Consider the following 27,280-nt stretch of genomic DNA (forward strand, 5'->3'; position numbering starts at 1 on the left):
GGGATGGAGTCTAGGCTGTCAATCTGGAGTTAGCCAATGAGACTTCTGTAGGCATGGCCTTCTCCTGAGAACTCTGGGAAATCTAGTACTCTCTGTTTCTGCTACTCCCTGGGAGACATTACAGAAGATAAGCCACATGGATGCAACCAGACCTCAGAAGCTGGAGAAGCTGCAGAGAGACCCCTACCAGCGCTGAGATGCTTATACCACCACTGGACCCAAAGGCTTTCTAGTCCCTGGCTTGTGATCATCCTGCATTTGGCTTCATTGCATGTGCTCTGGGAGTATGAAGAGGACTTTATAGATTGGTATCGGACATATGGGCTAATATCAGGTTATGGCCTTGGACTGAACTGGACTGGGATGTTTCCTCAATGTTCAATTGCTCTTGTTTATAAACCACTTTTTTATACACACATGTGTGTCCATGGATTTGTTTCTCTGGTCTACCCAGACTAACACACCAGATAACTGCTCCAAGGGAGAAATATATACGGGAATGCTTCCAAGCAGATCTACGGCGTCAGAACCTTAGGGAGCAGTCCCACTCTGCCCTCGAGGGCTGCTGTGAAAGGGGCCTGACTCAGCAGGAGTGGGAGTAAGCCGGTCTTCAGCTGGGTGGGGAGAGGCCTCTGGGGCATGTGCTGTCAACAATGCACATCATGCTAATAAGCCACACCAGAGAAACCATACATTGAAACCGAGACCCAAGCCACCATGTAATACCTCAACCACCAAATAGCAAACACTAAAATTAAAAAAAACACCAGCCACTCACCATGCTGGGATTTGTATAAGATGTTCATGAAATTCTCCTTTGATTCAAATAGTGAAAGCAAACGTTCACACACCATCACCACCATCACCAGGAGCACTCAGCCTTGTCAGTTATGCAAGCAAAGAGCCCCAGAGACTCAAATTTTGAACTAAATGGCACTTTCTGCTAACATCCTAAATAACTGCATTTTGTTTTGCTGTGTAGTGTAGACTAATATTCTGCTGATTAGTCTTAGTCTCCCAATGGGACATAAGCTCTCAGAAGACGACAGCCATCCAATTTGTGGCACAGGAAGAAGAATCAACAAATACCTGCAACCTGATAATACCTCTCTGTCTGATGATACCACGTAGGCGCGAGGGTCCAGAAGCGAGCACTGACCCCTCCTGTCAACCCCATGGCCAACCGGGAACGGGCCGAGCTCGTCAAGGTGCTGGTCCATTTAGATGTGACACTGGTGAAGATGCACTAAAGCCTCTGAAGAGTAAACAGTGCTGTTACTCCTGTATCTTAGTGCCAAGTGTTTTGCAGGGGCTCAGAACCCCTCCTACAAAAGGTTCCCCTTTCTTATTCATCTTTTATCCAAAATATCAACAACAAAAAAAGGTGCTGAGTACACATGGTATTAAAAATTGGTTAAGTGACAATTATTTTATTAAACAGGACAAGTGTTAGGGTGTAAGTCATGATAGTGTGGCAGCAATAATAGAAAGATGAATGAATGAGTCAGATATGAACTTTCCCCTCAAAAGTAAAAGTATGAAGAAGGAATAATCTTTTACCCGAGCTAATCCTCTTGGCCCGATCATCAAATCTGCGCTCTTCTGATAGTGTTCTCACAGTGGTGTCGTGCTATCTCTCTTCAGAACGTTTCGCCCTCTAAGTGCGGCCAAGTGCTGACAGCTCCCCAAGGACGCCCTCCGATGGCAGGCCCCATGCGTGCAGACATGCTGCCCCTTGTCCACGAGCAGGGTCTCCTCCTTTGGCAGGCAGGCAAAACCTCAACTTAGCCTTTCAAACCCCGTTTAGATGTCACATCTTCTAAGAGAGGCTCCAGGCCGTTTCCTGAGTCTCTCTGTCGACTGTGCTAGGTCTGTCCTTGGGCCGTACTTCCTCAGTGCTTACTTTCCCCTGACTGGCCTCCTTCTGAGAAATGCACCCCAGGATGGTCGGGGCAACGCTTTATTTCTCTCCACAACTCTACCGAGCAGTGTGCGGTCCACGCTGAGGGTCGTACAGTCCCCGAGGCCCCAGCATTTGGAGATGAGCAACTGCATATTTGTCTGTCAAAATGATGGGTGGGTCAAAGAGACTACACACCTTGTCGAGTGCAGACCTATCTCAGATTCTGCCCAACCTGTAATTTCCCCGCCCCACCCCTACTCCCGCCCCCACTGAGAAATATGGGGTTCCAAGGCATGCTAGAGCATGACCTTCCACAGCGCGCCCTCATACATGTTTGAATTGCATATTTACAGCAACTCCATGGTTGGACTCTTTCCCCACTTTCTGCATGAATCAGACTATGGTGCTGTCCGACACTGGCCAAGCTGAGATTAATGTTGAGTTTAATCCATTAGTGCATTTATTCCCTTTTTATCTAATTATAAATACAAGTGTTTCTGGCTTGAATTCTAAAAATAACCCTGTAAGGAAGTGAGCACATTTGCAGAAGTAATTTTTGGCCTCAAATACCTTAAATGGAAGATATGAAAATAATAATAATAATTAATAATTGATCAATGGGTCACAAGGGTGGGAGGGGAGAGAGAGGGTAAAAAAAGGAGCTGATTCCAAGGGCTCAAATAGAAAGTAAATGTTTAGAAAATAATGATGTCAACCTATGTACAAATATGCTTGATACCATTGATGTATGGATTGTTATAAGAGCTATAAGAACCCCCAATAAAATGATCTTAAAACAAAAATACCTTAACTGCTATATATATAATGTGGTATTAAAATCCCCAGCCTAGGTCAGTACTCTTCAAGAATTGCAGGCCCAAGGTAGCAAAAGATGAGAGGCCCAGTCACGAGCGTGCCCCATGCTTCTGAACGTGCCTCTCAGGGCTTTCCGTCGGACTCGGCTACATCCCACTGCCTCCCACACTGTGGCAGCGACATCATTTCATGTCAACGTGGAGACGTGTAAAAGTGTATGGGGTGGTATTCAACCTGTCAATCAGGTCACAGCCTGATGGGGACTCCTTGGGGATGTGGCCTTCTCATAAGGAGGGCCTGGACACCTCCCCTGCTCTCTCTGCCTTCCTGGTTGCTGCCAGAGCCCTGGAGATGTTACTGCTACTATTGGAGCCACACAATTTTGCACCCACCGACCCGCCATCTTCCTGCATTCTGCAACATTGCATGTGGCTACGTGAGTCCGAAGAGGCCCTAATAGACTGGTTTTGGCCTTATGGACTTGAGTTGAACTGGGCTGGAATGCTTTCTTGATAATTACTTTTTTATTTAAAAACTTTTATTATTAATTGGGAGTTGATACATATATCACATCATCCCATAGTTCAATCACATCAAGCAGAAGTGTACAATTGCTCCCACCATCCGTTTCTAAGCATTCTTTTTCTTCCTGGACTCCTTGACATCAGCTCCCTTTCCCCCGACCACCACTGTATCTGTCCCCCGGAACCCTGATTCTACTTGCTGTCCCTGTAGGTTCCTCAATCCTGGTTTCATTCACTGGAAAACAGAGAAACAGGTAACACAACTTCAGGAGGTGACCTCCAATGACATAACACCTCTGAGGTACCTCCTAATATGAACAAATAAAAACAAAACAAAAATACAGAAAATGTTGAAAAGCAAATCAGGATCAACTGACAATGTTTTAACTGGTCAAGTCAGCTTTATGCTTCTGACCTTCTATGGGACTCATCTCTCCAGTGCCCTCTGTTAGGTAACCCTGTTCCTCCCATCCCTCAATTGTGAATGGAGGGAGTTCGCCAGAGGCTTGTTTCCTGTGTAGCTCCCACAAATGAATCTTGGGTTCCCACTGTCATCCACAGCCTTCTGCAAAACAGCTTCTCACAGCTTAGACTCTGCTACTAATCCCTCCTTGGACTTCAGATTATACGATTGACAATCCTCCCGTGTCTGACGGTGGTGTGCTTCTCCCATGTGAACCCAGTTGGCATCCCACTTAGATAACTGCTTGTTTGGAGACATGCCTTTGAGACTCAGACGGAATTTTATCTGACAGCCGGGCATCATCTAATTTCTTGGCCACATGTTGCTATAGCACCCGTATCTTCTGTGTTCCCTTCCTGAGGACGAGTATCGAGCAAGGGCATGATGTAAGACCTAACAGTTCTTAAGTTGAATCTAGGATTTAGCACAAGCCCCAAACCCATTCCAGAATTTATGTTTTTTAAAATTTACTTTTAATTTGGAGTTATTACATATATCACATCACTCCATAGTTCAATGACATTAATCTGAATTGTGCTGTATTAAGATATGTATTATTCTGGCAAACCTGTGATGGACATCCTGTTTTATTTTGTTTGTTCATGTTAGGGTGTACCTCGGTACTGTTATGTCATTGGGGGTCACCCTCTTGAAGTTGTGTTACCTTTCAGTAAATGAAAGCCAGGATTGATGAACCTATAGGGACTGCAAGTAGAATCGGGGTTTTTGTGGTGAGGTTGGAACAGAGGGTGGTGGTGGTAAAAGGGAGATGATGTGAAGGAGTCCAGGAAGGAAAAGTATGTTTGGAAACTGTGGAAGCAACTGTATATTTCAGCTTGATGTGATTGAAACTACGAATACTTCCTGATATAAACTCTTTCTGGTACATATATGAGAGTCTCCGTATTTGCTTCTCTAGTGAACCCATCCTGACACACAGACCAAAGGAGCTGGTCACCGGCTCTACATCTAGGGACTTTCTCCATAGAAATATATTACCGGTTTCAGCAGGGAAATGAGTAAGAAAGCTAGATTCACCGGAGGGAAAGTCGCTTTATAACCATCGGGGGGAATGCATCAATTTGAAAACACCAGAGCGACCTGCATTTCCATGGCCTCAAATAGCAAGGCAGAGAACCATGATGCTTGTAGAATAATGTGGGCTGTGATTTTCAGTAAGGCAGTATGCTGATCTCTGAATCAATAGCTGGGCTAGACAAGAATGAGTCTGTGGAGAAAGGCATAAGAGTGATTTAACAGGGAGAGTCCAAGGCAAAGATTTTCGAAAGCAACCACGGATGTTCAGTCAACCAAATATTACGTGAGAGTTTTGTAAATGGGAAGGAAATGCTGGCTTACTCTGGGCTAAGGGAAAAATCTCCAGACTGGAAACAGGACCCCAAAACTTGTGTAATTTCCTCTTTCAGCAGTACTGGCAGCACAGGTGAACGCAGAGAGAGACGAGGGAGAAAGGGTGGTGAGATACTCTGAAACCAGCACCTGTGAACCTCAGTGGGCCAGGCGGGGGGTGGGGGGGCACTGCCATCCAACCGATTCCGACTCCTGCCGACCCCAGACAGCGCCCGTATGGAAGCAGACAGCCTGGCAGCCTCGTCATTCTCTGTGGAGCAGCTGGCAGTTTCGAACCGCTGATCTGTGCCGTTAGCAGCCCAACACCTGGCACACAGGCCACCAAGGGTTCAGGAATAGGATGGGGTGGGGAGGGGGTGGGGAGGGGGCGGATAATTGTGCCTGTAATTTTCTCACCTTCTAAACACAGTAACTTCCCCTTCAAAATAGGCAACAGACTTCCATTTTCAGGGAAGAAATGAACCACTGCCAATCATGCTTTTGTGACAGTTTCTTTGACCTTCCATGTATTTTTAAAACTTCTACATCTCAGCAAACCTTGGGACACTCTCATGACCTCGAGTTAATGGTCTCCCTCCTCTAGATGATAAATCTCTAAAGTTATCTTGTCTTTGTCCCACTAAGACTTAATAAATGGACGTTTTAAATAAAAAATTTAAATTCATGAAATGATTAAGTTCCATGTACACAACTTAGTTTTTATTAAAACGCTGAGCAGTAGCCTCTGAGAGGGCAGCATTCTGGGAAACAATCCTCTTCTATTATTTAGAGGCAGAAGACAATGCTATTGGGTCTCAAACCACGTCGTCAGTATAAAGTCAATGATGAGGTGATCAATGCAGCGCTCAACGGCTCCCAACAAAGTACCTCTTGAGAGTTGATGTAAAATCAAGCTACAGAATAGGAATTGTTTGTTCTTTAAGAACTTTTGCATTCTTTTTAAAGAACTGTGCACAGAAATAGGCCTATGTGCATATATTTATAGGTTCAGTAGTAGGGTAGCAGGTGGACATTGGGCCTCCTCATGCGCACTCCCTCAATACAATAGAACCTTGCTCAGCTAAACGGTCATTCCATGATATCCACCTTCCCAACATGATCGCTGAAGACAGATGTATACATAAGCAAACGTGGTGAAGAAAGCTGATGGTGCCCGGCTAGCAAAAAGATATAATGTCTGGGGTCTTAAAGGCTTGAAGGCAAACAAGAGGCCATCTAGCTCAGAAGCTACAAAGCCCACAGAGAAGAAGCACACCAGCCTAAGTGAACACGAGGTGTTGAAAGGATCAGGTAACAAACACCAAAGAGCAAAAACCATAATGGTGTGATCACCTTCCCCACATAAACACTGAAGACAAATGTGTGCATAAGTAAGTATGGTGAAGAACGCTGATGGTGCCCGGCTATTTCGAGATATAGCGTCTGGGGACTTAAAGGCTTGAAAGTAAAAAAGCGGCCATCTAGCCCAGAAGCAACAAAGCCCACATGGAAGCAGTACACCAACATGTGTGATTATGAAGGGCCGAGGGGACCAGGTTTCAAGCAACAAAAGCAGGGGGTTAAAATCATATCATCGTGAATGAGGGGAGTGCGTGATGGGGACCCAATGCCCATCTGTAGACAACTGGACATCCCTTGCAGAGGGGTAGTGGGGAGGAGATGAGTCACTCAGGGTTCAGTGTAGCAATAATGAAACTCACAACCTTCCTCTAGTTCTTAAATGCTTATTCCCCCCCAACTATCATGATCCCAATTCTACCTTGCAGACCTGGTTAGACCAGAGGATGCACACTAGTACAGTTGGGATCTGGAAACACAGGGAATCCAGGACAGATGAACCCCTCAGGACCAATGGTGAGAGTGGCGATACCGGGAGGTAGAGGGGGTAGAAAGGGGGAACTGATCTCGGGGATCTACATATAATCTCCTCTCTGTGGGGATGGGAAACAGGAAAGTGGGTGAAGGGAGACGCCGGGCAGTGTAAGATAAGATAAAATAATAATTTATAAATTATTAAGGGGTCATGAGGGAGGGGGAAGCGGGGAGGGAGGGGGAGGAAAAAAATGAAAATGAGCTGATTCCAGGAATGCACAGTGCAATGATGAGGACAATGAATATATAAGGATGCTTTACTCAATTGATGTATGAGTGGATTGTGATAAGAGTTGTATGAGCCCCAATACAATGATTTTTTTTAAAAAAAGAACTGTGCATAATAAACACTTTCCCATTTTTTATTCTGAAGGTGAACACTTCACTCTCTATATTATGCTGCTTTTAAGTGCATTTACACCTTAGGATCCAAAGACAGCAAATATAACGTGTATCATTAAATCTACCCAGAGTCCCCAAACAGGTAAGCAGAAAAGTGGAAAGCTCAGCCAGCCTCAGCTAGTCGGAACAACACTGAATGCTTGTGAGGAACTTTACCCTAGAGAAGTCTCTCAGAGTGCTTTCTCTCTGCATTCCAGCTGAAAACTGGAGACAGGCATTCGGTCCTTCTCGAGATGAGAACATTTGGAAAAACAACCTCAAGGTTACGAGGAAGGCTCTGGAGCACACTCAAGTAGTTTCATTTCAATCTGGAGTTAAATAGATCCTTAATATTTGTAGTCAAAGTTTCAGCCTCTTTTGTTTGGAAGGGGCAGAAATTCAGTCAAAATATTTCCAGCAGAAAGCACTGTTTATTGTAAGGCTATTGGGAGCTTTCATATGAATCCAGGAGAAAATGAGCCACCAGCCCTCAGGAAGGGGCAAGAACAATGCTGGCTCTGTGGCCGGGACCCTCTCTCATTTCCAGCCCCTTCTCTCTCATGAAGCAGGTCTGGTTGTCCGTTTATTCCCCAACAGCCTTCGGTAGTCCTGCTGAACTCAGAGTGAATGCAAGCCCTGAAAGGCCACATCAGGTATTACGCCACATGATTTTTCAAGTTCAAATACCTAAGAAAGCAGTAATGGAAAAGAGTTCTGAAATTCCTGTGAGAGACACTGGCATGGCCTACGTGAACTTTTTGAGGTTGGGGAACAAGGCCTACATTGGCAACGGCTGAATGAACTGGCTGCTCTTACACAAAACATCTACTTGTGTTAACCAGCAATGTCGGCTGAGGGCGGCATCCCCTATGGAGCCGCTTAGCGACGACGGCATGGGTGCAGTGATGACGGCACGCCCCGAAAGAAGGACACAGCCCGAAGGCAGGGCGCTGAGGTGACCTTGCTAAGCCCAGAGGAAAGATGAAAGGACAGGGACGGTAGCTCACAGTGCAAACTGGCAGTCTGCAAATGGAAGAAAACGGCAGAGATTTAACAGGAATGAGTCCCGAAGAGAAGAGTCGGGGAAGTCAAGAACCAGAGTAAGGACCACTGAGCTGCGCCATGGCAGAGCAACAGGCACAAGAGACCACGGGTGGGGGTGGGCAGGCAGAAGAGGAGGAGGCGAGGGACAGCTAGACCAGGACAGAGGAGAGTGCCGTTACACTGCGGAGACTGCCACCCGTGTCATGAGCTAAAATGTGGACACACTCTTGAAAGGAAAACTCATTTACTGAAACCACAATACGATGTTTAAGAAAAGCAGCAGCAGGAGCCCAAGCTATAGAGCAGAAGAGGTCAGACTGTTCAGGAAACCAAGTGTGCATACACTGGCAATGGAGCCAAACGTTTGGTCTTCCCCCAGAGTCTGTGTGGGAGGCAATGCTGCCTCAACTGTTAAGAGCTTAAAGCATCTCATTCTGCAAGGCTGTGAGGGCCCCAGGGGCAAGTCTGCTGTGAATGGTTCCTAGATGGGACTCTCACATCCCCATGTCCCAGGGTACTTACGACGGTTCCCAAGAACGGAATCCCTAGAAGACAGCGCCTGGGGGCATCAAAGACTAGTGTCCCTAGACTCTTTAGCTGCTCCAGAACGCAATGGAAAATCTTTCCCAATAGAAGATAAAGTGCTTCAGCCTCCATCTGCCTTATAAAGGCCATAAACCCCCAAATAATCCGGGGGGACCAAACCTCACCAGGCTTGAGAGGCAATTCTGAACTTTCTCTCTGCCTCTTGCAAAGGACAAACATTTTTCCAAAGGGGGCCTCATGGCTCTCTCAGGCTGCAGGCGTGCCCCCAATATGACCGTCGCCTTAGGAATCCCAGGCCAGCCACCCCGCTCATGCTGCAGCGGGCCACACACATGGTTGGAGGGACAGTGGCGAGCAAATGAGAGCGCACACGCAGTGCGTCCGACCCAGCGCCCCGCACCGAGGACACGCCTGATAGATGTGAGTTTCTGTCTCCTCACCAACTCAAAGGACAAGTCAATGCAATACTGCCAAGTGGGGTGGAGACGCTAGAGAAGAACACACTTTTTATTTTACTTTGGAGAATACATCTGTGGTACCGTGATGTAAATGGTCTTTCTAAATGCAACACCCCACAGCACATCATGCCCTAGCCTGGACTTACCTGTCTATTACAGTCAGTGATGACTGCTTGATTACACACATCCTGTAGAGTAAAGAGCTGCCATCCTAAGGTTGGTTGACAGGAACAAGGACACTTCATTCACAAGGGCGGCAGCAGGGGAAGATCTACTCTTTTTCATCACAGATTAAAATGGGAGCCGACTACGTGTTCTGCATCTAACACTCTGCTAAGAATACAGCTCTAGCACTGCCTCTGGTCTTCTGACACATGACTGGCTCACCAATCCACCGACAATTAAAGGTGGGATTCCAAACAAAACCATCTAAATTCCAGCTAACAGCATGGTAAAAATCAGGCAGCCCCCCCCTTGGTCTGAGATCCCATCCTATTATAGAATCGACAGTCAAGCACCGGATGCGGTATCCCGTAGAGAGAGAATTCACCCATGTGTTTAAACAATGTCTACTCAGCTGTCATGTGGTTCTCAAGCAAGGTACTTACTCTGCTCTGAGCAGAGAGATTTACAATCTAGGTGGGGAGAGGGCAGCACAAGATGTGGAGAAGTTAGTAAGACAATGTGTAATGAGGTATTAAATTGAACTCTTTTTCAATTGGCATGGTGCTTTTACACTGATTGAGATGCAGGTACTTCCGTTCTAGAAGCCAACTTTCCGCCTGGCACAAAGTTTGAGAACAACAAAATTAACCCAGAGGCCTACATCAGGCTGCACAAAGGATCTTGACAGGAGGGGCTAGCATTCACCAGGATGAAGTTTAGATGTGGGGTAAAATAATAACAACAACAAAGACCCGAACCAAAACAAGTGTGTGAGTACAATGAATAGATGACAGCTCCTTAGAAGCCGAAGGGACCAAGACTTAGGAACTGAAAACTCGGCAATCAGTAGTATAATGCACTGGCAAAGCAATATCAACAAAAACCAATCCGTTAACCAAGTCTTTGTGCAAGGAACAAAACCACAGGCCTTTCTAATTCTCACAGAGGCCCTAGGGGTGTTATGAGTCTCACCATTTAATGGAGGCCCTGGTATAAACCAGTAGGTTGGCCCAAGGTTGTATAGGTCTTAAATGGAAAGCAGGGAGTTCAGCCCACAGCATCTGACTCCAGATCTTGTCAATTGTACCACGCTCTCTGCTTTGCTGTGTTTATGAGACGACTTTCATATAAAAGTATGACTACTTTTCATCTGAAAGTATTTCAGAAGAACACTGACGGAAGAGAAGAACCCGGGCTGGATTAGTTCCCCAACAGGACAAGCTAAAGTACCCTGGAAAGTTAACCACTGGAGCCCCGCAGAGAGCACTTTGGAAGGCCTCCCTGGGAAGCAGTGCCTGCAGGAATGGAGTGCCCGTGGGAGCCAGCCCGCACTCTACGGGCTCCGTTACTATGAAACGTGCTGCACAAACACAACACGCCGGTTTGGTTACTGCCTCTAGTAGCAGCAGATCCATCGTATTGACATAACATGGGCGATTCTTTATGCCCAAAGGAAACGACCAACTGCCGTGGCTTCCAAACACTCACAGCTCTGTCAGAGGAAAGGCTAGACTGTGTCACTCATTCTTCTCTACTTGTGTTCCTCCATTAAAGTTCGGAGGCAGGATAACAGGAGCCTTCCCCAGGGCAGGCACAACACGAAATGAACACTGTCTTGCTTCAGGTGATCTTTCTTGGCATTGAAGATCGTTTTTCTTTTTACTTCTATCTTTAAAAAAAAAAATCATTTCATTGGGGGCTCATACAACTCTTATCACAATCCATGCGTACATCAATTGTGTAAAGCACATTTGTACATTCGTTACCCTCATCATCCTCAAAACATTTGCTCTCCACCTAAGCCCCTGGCATCAGCTCCTCATTTTCTTCCCTCCCTCCCCAGTGACCTCTCCCTCATGAACCCCTGATAATTTATAAATTATTACTTTGTCATATCTCACACTGTCTGATGCTGAAGACTGTTTTATTGGCGCCCATTTGTTAAGAAAGTTAACTTTGGAAAAGTACATTCTGACTAAGTTATCTCAAAGAAAGCGAACAAACGAGACTCAGCTGCTTGACGGGCTTTCCTCGTCTCTGACAAAGGCAAAACAACGCACTGAACATTTAGAAAGCTGCAGAGAGTTAACCTTTCAGAAATGGGCAAAATTCTAAATGTCATGTCAGGTTTTGTTTTATTTTAAAATGACAGGGAGCAAAATTCGCTTGCAGCAAGTTATTTAGCAGTAACTATGGGACACTACTGAGGGACAGGTAGCTCCTGCCTTTTGCAAGTTCCAGTGACATCGTGTCTCTTTGATGAGAGGGCTGCATCAGTACCCGCTCTTATGAACTGACAGAAATCTAGAGGACTCTGGTCTTGCCCGAGAGGGGACGAGCTAGACAAGCACTGCGTTTACTTTGCAGTGAGCTGCTACGACGCAGCGCAGCCGACTCCTTCTCTGGGAAGCAGACTCAGCGTCTCAGCATCAAGCCATGGCGGCTGACTTGTGGCTGTGAGCACAAGATGTTCAGCTACTGGAGGTGCTACTTGGTATGAGACATTTCCTCCTATCAATTCATGGTAATTATCTCTTCCCTTTGGGTAACTTCGCCTGATGAAATGTTTCACACAGGCAAGGGGGCCCGTGTGCTCCTGGAGTGAGAAGGCAAGAGGGGGGGCTAGCTGGCTTATCCTCTCACAGGAGTGCACAGAGGCCAGGGCTACCGTCACAGGACGCCTGCTGACGCACACGGTAACTGCTGCAGAAGATGCACGTGGTGACCGTGGTCCAAGCTTCTCAAACCCTGTGCTAGCTATCTCCGAGGAAAATTAACTAACGAAGGGCAGTCAACACCAGCCTCGCTATGCAGGAGCAAAGAAGGCACAGAGGCTGAGCTAAGGTGGTGGAGGAGCTCCTCGGACAGAGGCGAGAGCCCACCAAGGAAAAGGGAGAAAGATGGGGACTGGAGGCAGGCAAAGGGAGTGACGCGGTGCGTGTGCAGGTGAGCAAGGCCTGTGCAGGTGCGTGGCTGGAAGGAGATGAGAACGAAGCCACGGACTGTGTCTACTAATGCGCTGTGATGCTACAGCTAAATGCAAACTGGGGGCTCTTCTTCTTGTCTGTCTCTGAGCAAGTCAAGAGGAGCCATCACCTTGAGGCTGAGGATGCTCGGCACAGGAGAATTACTAGCAGCAAGGCTAGATGCCTCCTGCCCTCAGCAAACAGTGCCAGGGAGAACCTACACATTGGTTGGCCTAAGGTGTGATCAAGGTACCAGCTCTCACTGCTAAAAAAAAAAAAAAGAAAAAAGAAAAGGTTCTCACTCCTTGAATTGTGTTAGCCAGTGCTCATTAGAAGGGTCCCACTCGGACTCCCAAAATTCCAGAGCTTTCCTAAAAAGGGGCTTTTAATTCTTGCTCAGGAGGAGCCCAGGTGGCATAACAGGTAAGTGTTCAGCCTCACTCAGTAATCGCCGGGGAGAGGGCAGTGGGGCAGGATGACAGCCTTCGGAGCCCCCTGGGGCAGTTCTATCCTGCCCATGAGAGCGACCCTCTACTGGACAGATGCACACAGTAACAACTCTCGCATTGGTCTTGCCAGGCGCGGTGAAAACCCCTTTGGTCCCCTAGAGGAGCGGCAAGCTGAGCACCAGGACGCGAGTAGCTGCTGAGCATCGGGCATCCGGTTACCAGCCAGACAGCTTAGTGCCATGAGCACTGCAGGCTACCAGAAAACCAGCAAGACAAAACACTGAGCACATTCAGGATGAACAATACGAACTACTAACACAGTTACGAAGAGTCAAATGCCACCTCCTTTCCTGTCTCATATAGTTACTATTCGTCCGGTCTGCCTGCCAATTATTATCCACTGAGGGAGGATGACACGCCAAACCACACACTAAATTAAAACAAACTGTTGATTAAAAACAAACAAACAACTCGTTTGAATTAGAAAAATCTCTGCTTCCTACAACGGGCTGCTACCTACAGAGAGTTAAGAGAGCTACCTAGAAGAGAGTCTCTGCCTTGTTCATTAATCTCTCTCCACTCGGTCAGTACAGGAACCTGCGCTAACTTCAGTGCTAAACAGTTTGTCTTCAAAAGAGCTTGTGCTGAGCAGATAACATCATCTTAACACATTAAAGACTGGATATTTTTTTGGCTGTTAGTTTTTTTTTGCATTAAACCATAAATGGGTTTCATGTCATCAACCTTTTATCATATTTATTTATAACTTTCAGTTTTTGAATATAAAATGTCTCACATTATGAAACAATATTTTGCAATGTATGCGGAACATTATTACTTTTATGAACTATAATCCTCATGAAATTATAAACATCTTGTAAAAATAATCAACCTAATCCATATTACTCTGAAAAATTAGAAGAAGTAGGGCTAAGCATTTCTTCATGTCTTTGCGCAACGGGAGACCACTTGAGCGATTTAGGCGATGCTTTACATTCACTGAGGCTTCATCATGACAAGTGCACGACTCCTTGCAAAACAGTTCAAACAAATAGTAACTATTTGATTAATCAAAATGCACTAAAATGCTAAATAAACAAAAAGAACATGAAGACAATCGAGTTTGATACATTCACTACTGATGTAACCACCTAAATAGACGAAGTAGTTAAAATATGTCCAAGCAGATGGCATCTGAAGACAGCGTGTAGAAACCCCGAGTAAACTTGGGATCCCTCCGCAATGTGTTAAGTCAGGCAAGGCTGCTATTACTACCATTATTACTCACATTTACAGCATACTAAGTGCTCTCCGATTTAGTGTGTCAAGTGCCACGGCAGCAGCGTGAGATGAGTGTGAGCGGCCTCACTTTCACCCATGCGAAGATAGCTAGCTGCAAGGAGATTAAGGCACGTGCCCACCTTCTCCCCGCAAAGTCAGGCCTAGAGGTTACACTGGAACCCAGGTTTGTCAGAATCCGAAGCCAGTGGTCTTTCTATTTTACCAAAATATTGCCCAAGGTGGGGTGGAGGTGTTGGAATCCCCTTATCTCCCCCTCCCCCCTATTGTCTCCACACAAATCTGTCTAGGAAGACATACGGCCAGAGTGCTTCCTCGAGGCTAGGATGGCAAGACTTCACCTTACAGACTTTGGACATGTTGTCAGGAGAGACCAGTCCCTGGAGAAGGACATCATGCTTGGTAGAGCAGAGGAGTAGCAGACAAGAGGCAGGCCCTCAGGGAGATGGATGGACACTGCGGCTGCAACGAGGGGCTCCAGGACTGGGAGTAACTGAGGATGGCGCAGGGCTGGAGAGGGCTTTGCTCTGTCAGACTCAGCCCGGTGGCACCTAGCAACAACAATGGCCTCCAGTAGGCAAAGGAAGCATTCCCTTTTACTGGGCTGAATAAATATTAAGGAAGAATGCTTTCTCATTGATATAAGTTGACTTCTATCAAAACTTTTCATTAAAACTATTCAGATAAGTCTCCAGATTTTGTGCATGTTATAACTCAGGAATATAATACTTCTGAAATATTGCTATATGCTCCAATATCCAAGAGAGCTGGAGACCAAGGAATAACCTGAGAGAATAAGCAAGGAGATCTTGGGTCTCTAGACTCTAAATGCAACGTAGACTCCTTAGGACAAAGAGCAGTTTACAGTGAAAGACCGAAGTGCAATTGAGTTCCCAGGAACTTGGCTGGGATTCTAGACTAGGGCAATTTTGGCCTCAGACTGCTCTTCCTGTTTTCAAGGGACGTTTTCAAATCTCATAGCTCAGGCTTTTCTTAATGGACGTACTCACCTCTTCTTTGCTCGAAACACAAAAAGTTAGCTCTCTGTTACTACTATTCCTTTTTGTTCAATTTCTGGAAGCATTTGGAACTGTCCAGGAGTTCATCAATTCTTGACTGAGGATGAGAGCAAGTCATAGACTCAAAGAGATTTCCTTTCTAGGGCCTTTTAGGCTCAATTTGAATTTTGGAAGGGAAGTTGAGCACCTCTGTTTTCCTCCCTAAAGGGAAGTATAAGCTTTTGCTATTCAAGCCTGAATACACATACAACTTTCTTGTGGTCTCCCATATGGAAACCATAGGGTAGAAATGACTCACAAATGAAACGTGGAAGACAGATGAGAAAACGATACTTACTTAGGTGGAATTCGGGCAACTGTGTTCGCATTTGTGACGGGGACCACTGCTTGAAGGATGTGCTCAATGGCTGTTAATCCACCAGCCACTTGAAATGCGATCTGATCTGCCACATTCTAGACATAAAAACAAACAGAGGTCAGCCCGGTTCTCCAGGCATAACACTATAACCCAATGAAATAGGTGGCTGCAGTCTGAACCATTCTGCTGGCCATCTAATTCTTCTAGTATCCATCCGCCGCTTACTCAGTGCTAGGAATGGTGGGCCACAGCAGGGAACACGGACGACCTGCCGGTTGTTCCCAGGGAAGCTGAAAGCCAAAGGCATGACATTAATGAAGTGATTGCAAATAAAAGGACTTCACTTTGGACAAGCAAGCGTGAGACTAAGCAAAAGGTGCTCTAGGAGGAAAAAAAGGGGACACGTGTACACAGAATCAGGCGCCTCTGGAAGAGCCAAGGGTTTAAGATGGTCAAAGGACAGGGGAATAAGGAGGGAACTCTTATATACAAAGGTTTTTATGGTAGCTTTTTTTTTAAGCAATTCTTTGAAAATCTAGGCAGATTTACAATGATAATTATCCCTTTTCAAGATAAACTGTCTCCCACAAAGGTGTTTCTTTGACTAAAACATTGTTTCTTCAGCAATACAAGATAATATGACATTCAAATATTTTGTTACACTGTTCTGTGGGGAAAAGTTGAGGCTCTCTGCTCGTGTAAAGGGGTACAGTCCAGCTTTTGTGCAGGAGGCTGGCTGCGTCACAGGGTGCCTCTGGGCATTTCACTGAGGAAGTTGGACTTGCTGACCTTCAGAAGTGGAGCTCAGTGCCTGTGGGTGTCGTGCCTCTGGGCACTCAATTCAGGGTGCTGGCTTTGCTGCTCCACAGAGCGCAAGGTGAATGCCTTCCAATTCAGGGTGCTGGCTTTACTGTTCCACAGAGTGCAAGTGAAGGCCTTCCAGTGTGGCTTAGAGCAGAGTGGTCTGTCCTGTGGACATTTATTAGCAGACTTGTCAGAACTTTGTAATGTGTCCTGATAAACAACTAAACTCTCATTGGCATTACAGCTTAACAAACCATTGAATCATGGGGGCTGGAGGGTGGGTAGGAAAGAGTCCCAGTGGAAACCCACAGGAGCAGTCCTACCCTGTCCTGTAGGTTCGCGATGAGCTGGAATCAACTTGATGGCAGTGGGTGAGGCTTGGCCCTAACAGAAATATCACAAGGGACAAATGTCTAGTTATAACCTCTTTTTATTTCCAAAAGGTCACCGGTATTTTAGAAAGACTGTGAAGTCACCAATTAGGAACTTAACCTCCGATAATGCCTATATAATTTCTGAGTTGTGCATACCTCTTCTGGGAAGCCACCTTCTAAGTTCTTTGGAGCTCTCTCACGTGGGAGGGCAGGGGTAATCCTGTCTCACATAATTCATACTTAAAGTATACACAGAATTACTGCACTATATGTTTTTAAAAAGAGCAGCCCCTCTATTACAATACATGTCTTTTAATAGCATTCTATTAGAAGAATTAATCCACCATAATTTGAAACTCCTTTGACATATTTGGGGACAGGGGGGATGGTGGGAATGGCCTAAATATACAAAGGCTCTGACGAAACAAATTTATTTGCCTGAATTGTCTGCTGTTCTGAGCACAATTCCCTGCCTGCCTGATAGGGACCCCAGTACATGAATGAATTTGTTAGGATGAGTTTGGTAGAATCTAATGCCTATCTGGAATATGCAAGTGCTTGTTTTTTTATGTGTAATCAAATGTACTTTGAAACTATGTTTACTGTGAAGGCCAGGCAAGAACACCTATATTTAATATTTATAATGGCAACCATTTTAAAAATAATTTTCTTGGGGGCTCTTACAGCTCTTTTAACAATCCATAGATCAACTGTATCAAGTACATTTGTACATATGTTGCCATCATCATTTTCAAAGCATTTTCGTTCTACTTGAGTCCTTGATTATCAGTTCCTTTTTTCCCTCCCTTGCCCACCCTCATGACCCCTTGATAAATTATAAATTATTGTTATTTTCATATCTTACACTGTCTACTGTCTCCCCTCACCTACGTTTCTGTTCTGGGGAGTTATACATTGATCACTGTGATCAGTTCCCCCTACCCTCATGGTATTGCTACTCCCATTACTGCTCCTGAGGGGTTATCTGTCCTGGATTCCATGCCTGTGTCAAGGGCTCTTATCTGTACCAGTGTACATGCTCCGGTCCAGCTGGATTTGTGAGGCAGAACTGGGTCATGATGGGGTGGGGCTTTGGCAGAATCATTAAGAACTAGAGGAAGGTTGTGTGTTTCGCTGGTGCTATGCTTCACCCTGGCTGACTCGTTCCTTCCTTGGAACCCTTCTCTGAGGAGATGTCCAATTGTCTACAGATGGGCCTTGGGTCTCCACTTCAACCCTCTTTGTTTACATTGATATGATTGCTTGTTTTGGGTCTTCTGATGTCTGATAGCTGATACTGTTGACACCTGGTGACCACACAGGCTGGTGTGCTTCTTCCATGTGGGCTTTGTTGCTTCTGAGCTAGATGGCGGCTTGTTTATCTTCAAGCTTTTAAGACCCCAGACACTGTATCATCTAATAGCCGGGCACCATCAGCTGTCTTCACTACATTTGCTCAGGCATCATTTTGTCTTCAGCGATTGTGGCGGGAAGGTGAGCATGCAGACCGTATAGCCGCAGTCATGTACGGTTATAATGAAAATGTTGTTTTCTTTTCTTAATTTTTTTTGGGGGGATATGTTGTTTTCACTAAAACTAATGATCCCCAAATTGCAAAGCCCAGGTGCTCAATCATTTGCTATTATAAAGTTGTTAACATAATTTCTTCTTATGCTAGAATGGAAACATAATTTAAAAACAAAGGAAAACCTTTATAGTAATATCAAACACATATAGAGAAAAGCACACTAATCAGAACTATACAATTGCATGTTATGACAAATTGAATGCAACTTTGCACTATTCCAAGAGTTTACAAAATAGTTTCCAACATGGCATAACCCAGACTCACTCACTCTCTTGCCCAAAACAAAGGCTATCCTGACCTTTAAAATCAGACTCATTTTGACTTTTCAAATGTATAAAACATCACCCTTCATATATTCTATTATATTTAGCATCTTCTGTTCAATTTCGTGTTTCTAAATTTGCCCATGCTGTCTATATCAAAACCCAACTCACTGCCATCGAGTCCATTCATGTTCATGGCAACCTTTGATAGGGTTTCTGAGACCCTGTAAAGCGAGCAGACACACCCCTCGTTCTCGCAAGCACAGGTACCGGCTGGCGCGAGCGTCAGCGCCCAGCACTCCTTGCACAGTGCCTCCAAGGCTGCAGTAGCGCTTCATCCACTTTTCTTGCTGTACAGCGTTTCTTTGTGATGAAGAAAAGCTAAGGCCACATCTACTTCTGTTGAGTTGATTCAGACTCATAGCAGCCCTATAGGATGTAGAATCCACCCACAGGATTTTCAGGGCTATAAATCACTGCCTCTCTCTCCTAGAGAGTGGCTGGTGGTTCAACACCGCCAAGCTTGCAGTAACCAGCCGAGTGTTCCTCTCGTTGTGTCACTGCTGGCATTCCAGCCGTTTTCACTTTGAGGCTTGGGGCAATGCTGCTCTGGACACTCTCTCCATGCATCTGAGTTCATGCGGGGTGCAGCTGTGATGGGTACAGGCTCAGGGGTGGAACTGCTGTGTTACAGCATCTGCATAGGTTTGGCTCAAATACATATGATCAAGTGGCTTTCTTAAATATATGTGTACATACCGCAGTGTACAATTCCATCATTCAGTCTTAATTTTAGCCATCCTTTTTTAGTTTAGTTAAGTTTTTATTTGTCTATTTGTCTTTCCTAATCGTTACAGTAGTTATGATTTTTTGACTACCTGAATGTATGTGTATTTAAAAAAATCATTTTATTGGGGTTCATACAACTCTTATCACAATCCATACATACATCAATTGTGTGAAGCACATTTGTACATTCGTTCCCCTTATCATTCTCAAACATATGTTCTCCACACAAGCCCGTGGCATCAGCTCCTCATTTCCCCACTCCCTCCTTACACCCCCCCCATGAACCCTTGGTAATTTATAAATTATTATTTGTCATATCTTATGCTGTCCAACATCTCCCTGCAACCACTTTTCTGTTGTCTGTCCCCCGGGGAGGAAGTTAAATGCAGATCCTTGTAATCGGTTCCCCCTCTCTACCCCTTGACCCTCCCAGTATTGCCACTTTCACCACTGGTCCGAAGGGATCATCTGCCCTGGATTCCCTGTGTTTCCAGTTCCTATCTGTATATGTGCATTTTTAATTGATGTATAATTTACCACCGGGTGAAAGGTTCAGATTTTAAGTATATGGTCCATCAAATTTGATAAACGGTCACCAAGGCCCAAACATTTCCATCACCCGAGAGTTCCCTCATGTCCCTCCTCAGTCACTCCCTCCTCTCCAACGCAATCACTGACTTGATTTCTAATGCCATAGGTTCATTTTGTCCACCCTAGAATGCTATGTAAATGAAACCATCAGATCGATATGATAGTTAGGCTTTTGTGTCAATGTGCGGGGCCAGAATTCTCAGTGGATTGGCTTAGTAATCCCCCAAGATGTGACTTAATGTAATGTAATCCATTCCTTAACGGGATGCACTGCGAGCAGCCAAGCAGTTGTGGGAAGACGCGTGGAGTGCCACCATCTGACTCAGCTCAGAGCCCTGCTGCAATGGCAAGCACATTTCTCCAGGGGTGTGGCCTACTTCCTAGCGAAGTAGACTCCATGGGGAAGTGTGCTTGGGTCTGGACCCTGCATCATCTGGCCCGTTGGCTGCCGATTCTTTGGATTTGAGTCAACAGTCCATCATCTTGTCTAACACAGACAGCATGTAAAAACATTTCTCTGAATTTAATTTAGGAATATCTTCCAGATTCAATTTTACTCAGTTGGTAATCCCATGAGCAATTCTGTCATTTCCATACCTAAGACATAGAAGTCTATGAAGTCTAGAGAAATAGCAAAGAGACTCTGGGGCAAGATAGGGAAGGGAGTACATATGCATGTACACTTCCTTGCTTATCCTCAAAAATCAACAGCAACTAGAGAGAGCATTTAAAATCACATTTAAAAATTAAAGAAAAATCTGTTAGGCACAGATAGCGAAGAACCTCATTGTAACACATAGGGGCAAGGGTCCAACTTTCAGCAGATTCTCAAAAGGCCGCCTTCTAGATTCTTTCTTTTAATGTTTACACAGACCCAGGCTCCAAGTTCCGCCCCACCGCTTCTTTCATAACTCGTGCCCCTCTCTTCTCTCCATGCCCATGGCTACAATGTCAGTTCAGGCTTTCGGCCTCTTAGGCTTTCTTGTCTGAGGTCCGACATTCTAGTTAGCATCCCTGGGTCCAGACCCACTCCACTCCAGTCTAGCTTCTAGAGCAGCGCTCTTTTACATTCTTGAAGATCACAGCTCAGGCGGGTTTTTGTTTGCTTGTTTGTTTTTGATGCGCACTCTTTGTCAGATTGAGACTTTTGCGAAGGACCACACAAGTGGAACACTGGGAAGCACGAGGGACAAAGGTAAACTACATGAGTCCACATTGAACACAACAAAAAATGAACAAAACTGGTTAATTTTTAAAGCATACTCTTGATTTGTCTACTTAATCATCATGTTCTGGTAAAGTTATATACATGGCTACTGGGCCATGGACTCCATTTTTCGTATTCCTGCTCTGGATGCCTGAATAGGCAATGAGGGCAGTATTTGAAAAAGTAGGTCTGATCATATCACTCTCTTGCTTAAAGCGCTTCAATGGCTTCTTCCTAACTGTCTACAGAATGAGATGGGTATTCCTTAGAATGATCTACACTGGCCTTCTGAATCTGACCCTTCACCATCTGCTACACCCCTGCCCCTCTCTCACCCAACTCCCCAATGGCCCATGTTCTTTCAGGCCTCCATGCTTCGGCACAGACGAATCTTTTCTAGAGGGATGAGTCTCTGGCCATTCATCTATGCAAACGCACTGCACTGAGCTTCTGGCGGTCCTGGCCCACTTTTGCTCCATGACTACATCCTCCAGCTACCTTAGCACAGGGGTTGCAGTTAGTAAGTGGCCCAGTCCATAACTGTGGAGTAACAGCTTTGAGAAGGAAGGCTGATCATGAGGCTTTCACATAATTTTAACTAGGGAAACACAAGGAGTCAGTAAGTTTTCTTAGGTCCCGGGATAAAACCCGCAACCCCTATTCCTGTGTTTATCTCCTAAGACCGTTTTCCATGGGAATGGAAAGCTTCATGCCCCCCAAATTAGAGTCACTTGTTCAAGACCAAAGGACATGTTCAGTTAGAACATATTTGAGCAACCCTCAGAGAAGCCCAACCATCGACTCATCCTCCGTTCTGGTCTAAGGCCTTTACATAGTGACGTTCCTCCACTCAAAACCAGGTCATTCCACTTCCGGCCCACCCGACACGCCAGCTGTCCACAGAGAAATAGAGAGCTGCTGCTGAGCCTGTAGCTCTTTTCCACACCGAGAAGGAACTGGGTCAACACTGCAGACGAGCAGGGACCGATGATTGAGTCAGAGCAGACCATTTTAATGTATACATCGATGCCTTAAAAAAATAAAACAAACCTCAAAGTCTCTAATGCAGTGCCAACAACATGTGACCTCTTGAAAAAGTTAGACATAGGCTCTATAGACATTAAGCAGAAAAAAATAAGCCAATTTTACGAAGATAAAGGCCATTCAGCATCATTTTTTTAACTGCTGTATTATTGAAAACTGAAGCTTGCATTTATCATTGTAGCTCTTCAAGGAAATAAAGCAAAAGAGCAACTGTGAAACTCTCACTAATCTTCCTAAGGGCCCAAAAGGGTTCTGGTTCTGTGTACTTCAGATCAGCCATTCAACAAACAGCTTTTGGGATCACCTCTACAGAGCACGGCTGATGGAAACATTGCTCAGCAATGTGCCCAACTTCTCCTTCATGTCCCATGTCAACTCTTATTCACTCCAGCACTTCCAGCCTCTTCTCTACAAGCTCCTCAGGGGAAGCACCTTATTCATCTCTGAAGCCTGGTGGGTAAGTGACTGCATAGGGAAAGGAAAGACTTTTCAAAGTCAGCAAAGGAACTTTCTAAGAAATGAGAGATCAACACAACAGAGCTATTTGAGAATAACGGGCATGAACATTCCAGTGGACTCTACTTCCTAGCAGCGCAAATCAAGAGCGAGTCTTCCTTTCTGTACATAAAAGCAGCTGAAACAATTCTATGATATCTTGAGATGACTGATCCGCTTTCAGCTTGCTCAAGGAGGGGGTCTCTAGATGTCAAAATTAAGAAGAAGAAACCCTCTCTAGCATGTAACCTTGAACAATTGAGAGGCAAACAAAAAGAGGCAATCACGCTCACACAACAATCTAAGAAGATGCAAAGGCTGCAAAGCCTTCCTCCCCCTCTCTCCCTCCACGCCCACTGGCACACTAACATCCTAGGCCGGTCACTTACGAAAACAAACAAAACAAAAAAGTTTTATTGGGATATAATCCACATATCATACAATAGGTCAGTCATATCAAGGCGAGTTGTATGATATTAACCCAATCAATTTTAGAACATCTTCTTCTTTCTTGCATTCCTTGTTGTTCACCTCACGTCTCCCCATCCTCCCCTGCCACACTCCCAAGGGCACCATTGTTCCAGTGACTGTCTCTGAAGATGGACCCACCCGAGATTTTATATGCAGAAAAACACACCAAAACCAAGGAAACAAAAGAGCTAACAACGACAGAATAAAATACAGAAACACCTCAATTGAAAAGAAAGCAGGAAATATTACAAAACAGAATTTTAAAATGAGTCAAAGTGAGATCAAGTGATAAGGTATTAAATTTTAACCCAGCTATATCTGCTATAATCCACTTTCTGATTCACTCTGCATGACAGCAAGGCTTTTGACAGTTTGGTTTTTGCAAACCGGTCGTTCACACTTTAAGCTCTGACACCATTCCCTTCTTCAGATTTGGATTACATTATTTGTAATCCTTAGATCACACAGGCCGGTGTGCTTCTTTCATATGGATGTAGTTGAGGCTTCTGGTCACTTCTTAAACAGTGCTCTTGCCTGGATCCTGGAATGTCTCACCACCATAACCAAACTGGACGTTCTTCAAGGACACGCTTATACTTGTCCCTGTCCTACTTAGAATACAGAAAAAAGCAAGGACAGTGAAAATGCTTAACCAGAACCTAACTGCCACCTGCTCAACTTGTAATGATCAAATGCTATCTCTCAATCCTTCAAGACACAGACCAAATGTTGTCTCTTCCACAAAATCTTTCCTGATCCCCTCAACTAGAGTCAAAAACTCTCTGTAGATTTACTGGTATTTCTCTTGTGGCCTTAGAACTTTCTAGTTACCTAAGGGCTACTTATGGCCCTGAACCAGGCTGGAAAGCCCACTCCCTCCTATCGCTCCGCATTCTCATCCAAGATCAAGTGAAGGATGCACATACTGTAGACACTGAACAAAGGTGTGTTGAATGATCAGATTTCTTTTCCTTTCTAGAAAGATAAACTAGGTACTTTTCGTCTGCCTTTTTCTAAAGACCAAATTCAGACACAAACTTGTGGGGTAGGGCACTTCCATAGAGAGCATTGCCATTCAGATTTAATTCAGAAACACCTCTAGAGTTGCAATGTGTTACTTATGCACCTGCATTACACCTTCATCGCCTTGCCTTCCCTGCTCTCTCCCACTGTGAGACCGACACCTGACTAATAGGATGAGCGGCCCCATGCTAATAACCCAGCTTGGCTAAAGGCTGGGAAAATGACGGCCTCATCTGAATTACATGGCCTGGGAATCCATCCAGTTATTAGCTAGAGTAACTGTTATTACCTCTCCCAATCAAAGGAGCGGCAGCTGTTAATCTTTGGTGGCTTGCAAAGGCTGGTGGCCTTTGTACTTGACTTCTCTGTAGACAGTGCGTAATTACGTTCTTTGTGATCAGGGAAGAAGGCCTTCCTAGCCTTTTAGACAGAGGCGGCAGATGGGAAACTGTGCGTGTTCATTAGCAGGACAGGTCAGATTTGTTGTGAGCACATGTGGCACCTTTAGAACTGTGTGGAAGCAATACAAGTAGGTTTGGCAAGTCCATACATTCAGAACTCAGTACCCCAATTTATAAAGATGAAAAGATCCTGAAATAGGTTTGTTTTGTCCATATGGAAAATGTCCGATTCTTAGAGGACACGATCTCTACTCCCATACTACTGTTCCCTTAAAAGAAGCAAGCCTAATGGTCTTGTTCTAATAAATGTTTCCCCCCAAACCCCCCACCCCAAAAAGCTTTCTAACCTCTGGCTTCTTTGTATTCTTATAACCTCGTTAACTGTGAACACAAAGCTTTATAGCTGTAGCCACTCATTCTTGAAATGACTCAGGTTCTGGCGTCAAAGATAAAATAACACAGATGAAATTATAAACTTGTGGGAATGTGGTACCCAAGAGAGCTGAAATCATAATCTGAAGTTTGAAGACTTAGATAATAAGGTAAGCAGTGATGACAGAGGCTGGAAAAGCTTTCTCAAGATCAGAAGTAGAATTCCTTTGTGATGCTAATCGGAACAAGGACTCTTTGGAGGACTCTCCCTTCGGGAGTGCTGAATCGTGCCATTTCTGACCTGTTTGCACCAAGGGAGGCGGGGACAGGTTGAGTGGGAGGGGATGGAGCAGGTGGGAACTAAAGGAGGGGAGCAGATACAAGGTTTGTTGAGTACCTCTGTCCAGTACTGGTTAGCAGATGGATAACCAAAGATCAAGGTGCATAGTTCATTAGGCCAATCCAGCAAAACTCATAATAAAGTTAGATGGCGAGTCCCTCATCCATAAGCTCTCCTAGGCTGCCGAGTGGCAGGCACTGGGAGAGGCCCAGTGTTCACAGCCAGCGACCGATTATGTATATGAAAAATAGATCAATGTAACAGTGAGATAAACGCTACTATACAAAAGTGGCTCCACGAAGAATTGTCTGGACTGAGAGGAAATGATTCCTTTGACTAATTCCTAAGGATAAAATGGGATGACAATGTGGACACTTTCCTGAACCCTCATGCCATCAAATTAAAAGACAGGCCCAAAGTTAAGGGCCTCCATAGGTGGATCTTTGTGCAGCCTCCTTAGACGCTCACTTCTCCCACCTTGTAGAACTAGCAGATGGGTGACAGTAGGACCCAAGGAGTCTTCCCGCAGCTGTTCTGCTTGGTCCTTGCACCCCGTGTCCTGAGTGCTGTCAAGTTTGGAAGCAAAAGAAACTATTGGGCCAAAAACTGTCTGCTGTGGGCAACGGGGTGATATGCATCAAGACGCAGGCACATGGATAAACTCCTCTAGGTCTGGCAGCTCCCAAGGGCCAGGGCTTTAGAGCTCAGGGGCTTTCCCCTTCCAGGGCAGGGACATGCCAGCAGCACTCTGCTCTCTTCCACAATGCTGTGGCTCTTTACTCATTTTCTACTGATTTCATGTTAAGCTAGCTAGATCACATACGCTGTCTATGCTTTACAGGTCAGATCACACCTATTATCTGTATTCTATTTACTTAATCACAAATCAGAGCTTGAGCTTTCTGATGACTGGAATTATCATTGTACACTCTGTTCGGTAAAAAGAGTTGGTGTTCAATAAATGTAAGTCAAAGAAAAACAGTGTAATCGAATTTCTGGGTCTCTCGCCTAAGAAGTTCCCTTACGTCAGTGATCCCCCAAGTGGAAGATACCAGCCTTTGGGGGTTGCTGGAATGACCCTGGGAGGCTGCACAAGCAGACGTTTGTACTGTACCCTGGATTATGGGCTAGAGTACAAAGCTTTTCATTGCTAGGGGGCACCCAGTAACTAAGGAGGGGGTATGACAAATAAATGTAGAGAAAGCCCATGAACCCCCAGAGACACAGAAGAGGCTGAGGGGTACCTGTGACTGGGCAAGTGGAGGAGATCCTGAGGAAGGGGCTACCTGTGCTGACAAGGAAGGGCGTACCTGGGCTCCAAGCCTGCCTGCAAGGAGCAGCCCCAGAAAGGACAGCCAGAGACATGATGTGAGAAGGAACTCCTGACCCTTTGTTGGCCACCTTGGCTTCCATCATGCTCTTCCCATTTCAGCATACTTTTCTACCCCCTTCACTCCGGGACCCTGGTGGTGTGGCCGGTGCACCCAGGGCTGCTGTCTGCAAGGGGAGTAGTTTGCAATCACCGGCTGCTCCTCGGGAGAAAGACGAGCTTTCCACTGCCAGGAAAAGCTGCAGTCTCGGACCCCACAGGGGCAGGCCTCCCCTGTCCTGGACCGTCACATGAGGCAGAAGAGAGGCTCTCCTACACACCGAGGAAGAGGAGAGGAGAGTCACTGGAAGGATTCAGTGAACTCAAACTTTTCTCAAAGCACCCTTTTGGAGAACTATGGAGGGTGGCCCTCTGAGGGCTAACCGTGAGCCCTCGCGACAGCCCTGGGACCCGGGGGGCAGCAGCTTCGCCGTTATGCAGCTAGTATGAGTCAGGGTACTGGCTCCAGTTCCCAGAGCCACACGTGGCAGAGCTGGCCACTGAGCTCATGTTTA

General features: G+C 45.5%; 1 protein-coding gene across 4 annotated transcripts in view; it reads right to left on the reverse strand.

Moving 5' to 3' along the window:
* Positions 1-27,280, reverse strand: part of SCAPER (S-phase cyclin A associated protein in the ER) — a 414,928-nt gene that overhangs the window by 134,354 nt on the left and 253,294 nt on the right. For all 4 annotated transcript variants that reach the window (XM_075535309.1, XM_075535310.1, XM_075535311.1 and 1 more), the window contains one exon: positions 15,614-15,729. In XM_075535309.1, coding sequence (XP_075391424.1) covers positions 15,614-15,729 — 116 coding nt within the window. The remainder of the gene's footprint in view (positions 1-15,613; positions 15,730-27,280) is intronic.

The sequence above is a fragment of the Tenrec ecaudatus genome, chromosome 17, assembly GCF_050624435.1.
Source record: "Tenrec ecaudatus isolate mTenEca1 chromosome 17, mTenEca1.hap1, whole genome shotgun sequence".
Lineage (NCBI taxonomy): Eukaryota > Metazoa > Chordata > Mammalia > Afrosoricida > Tenrecidae > Tenrec > Tenrec ecaudatus.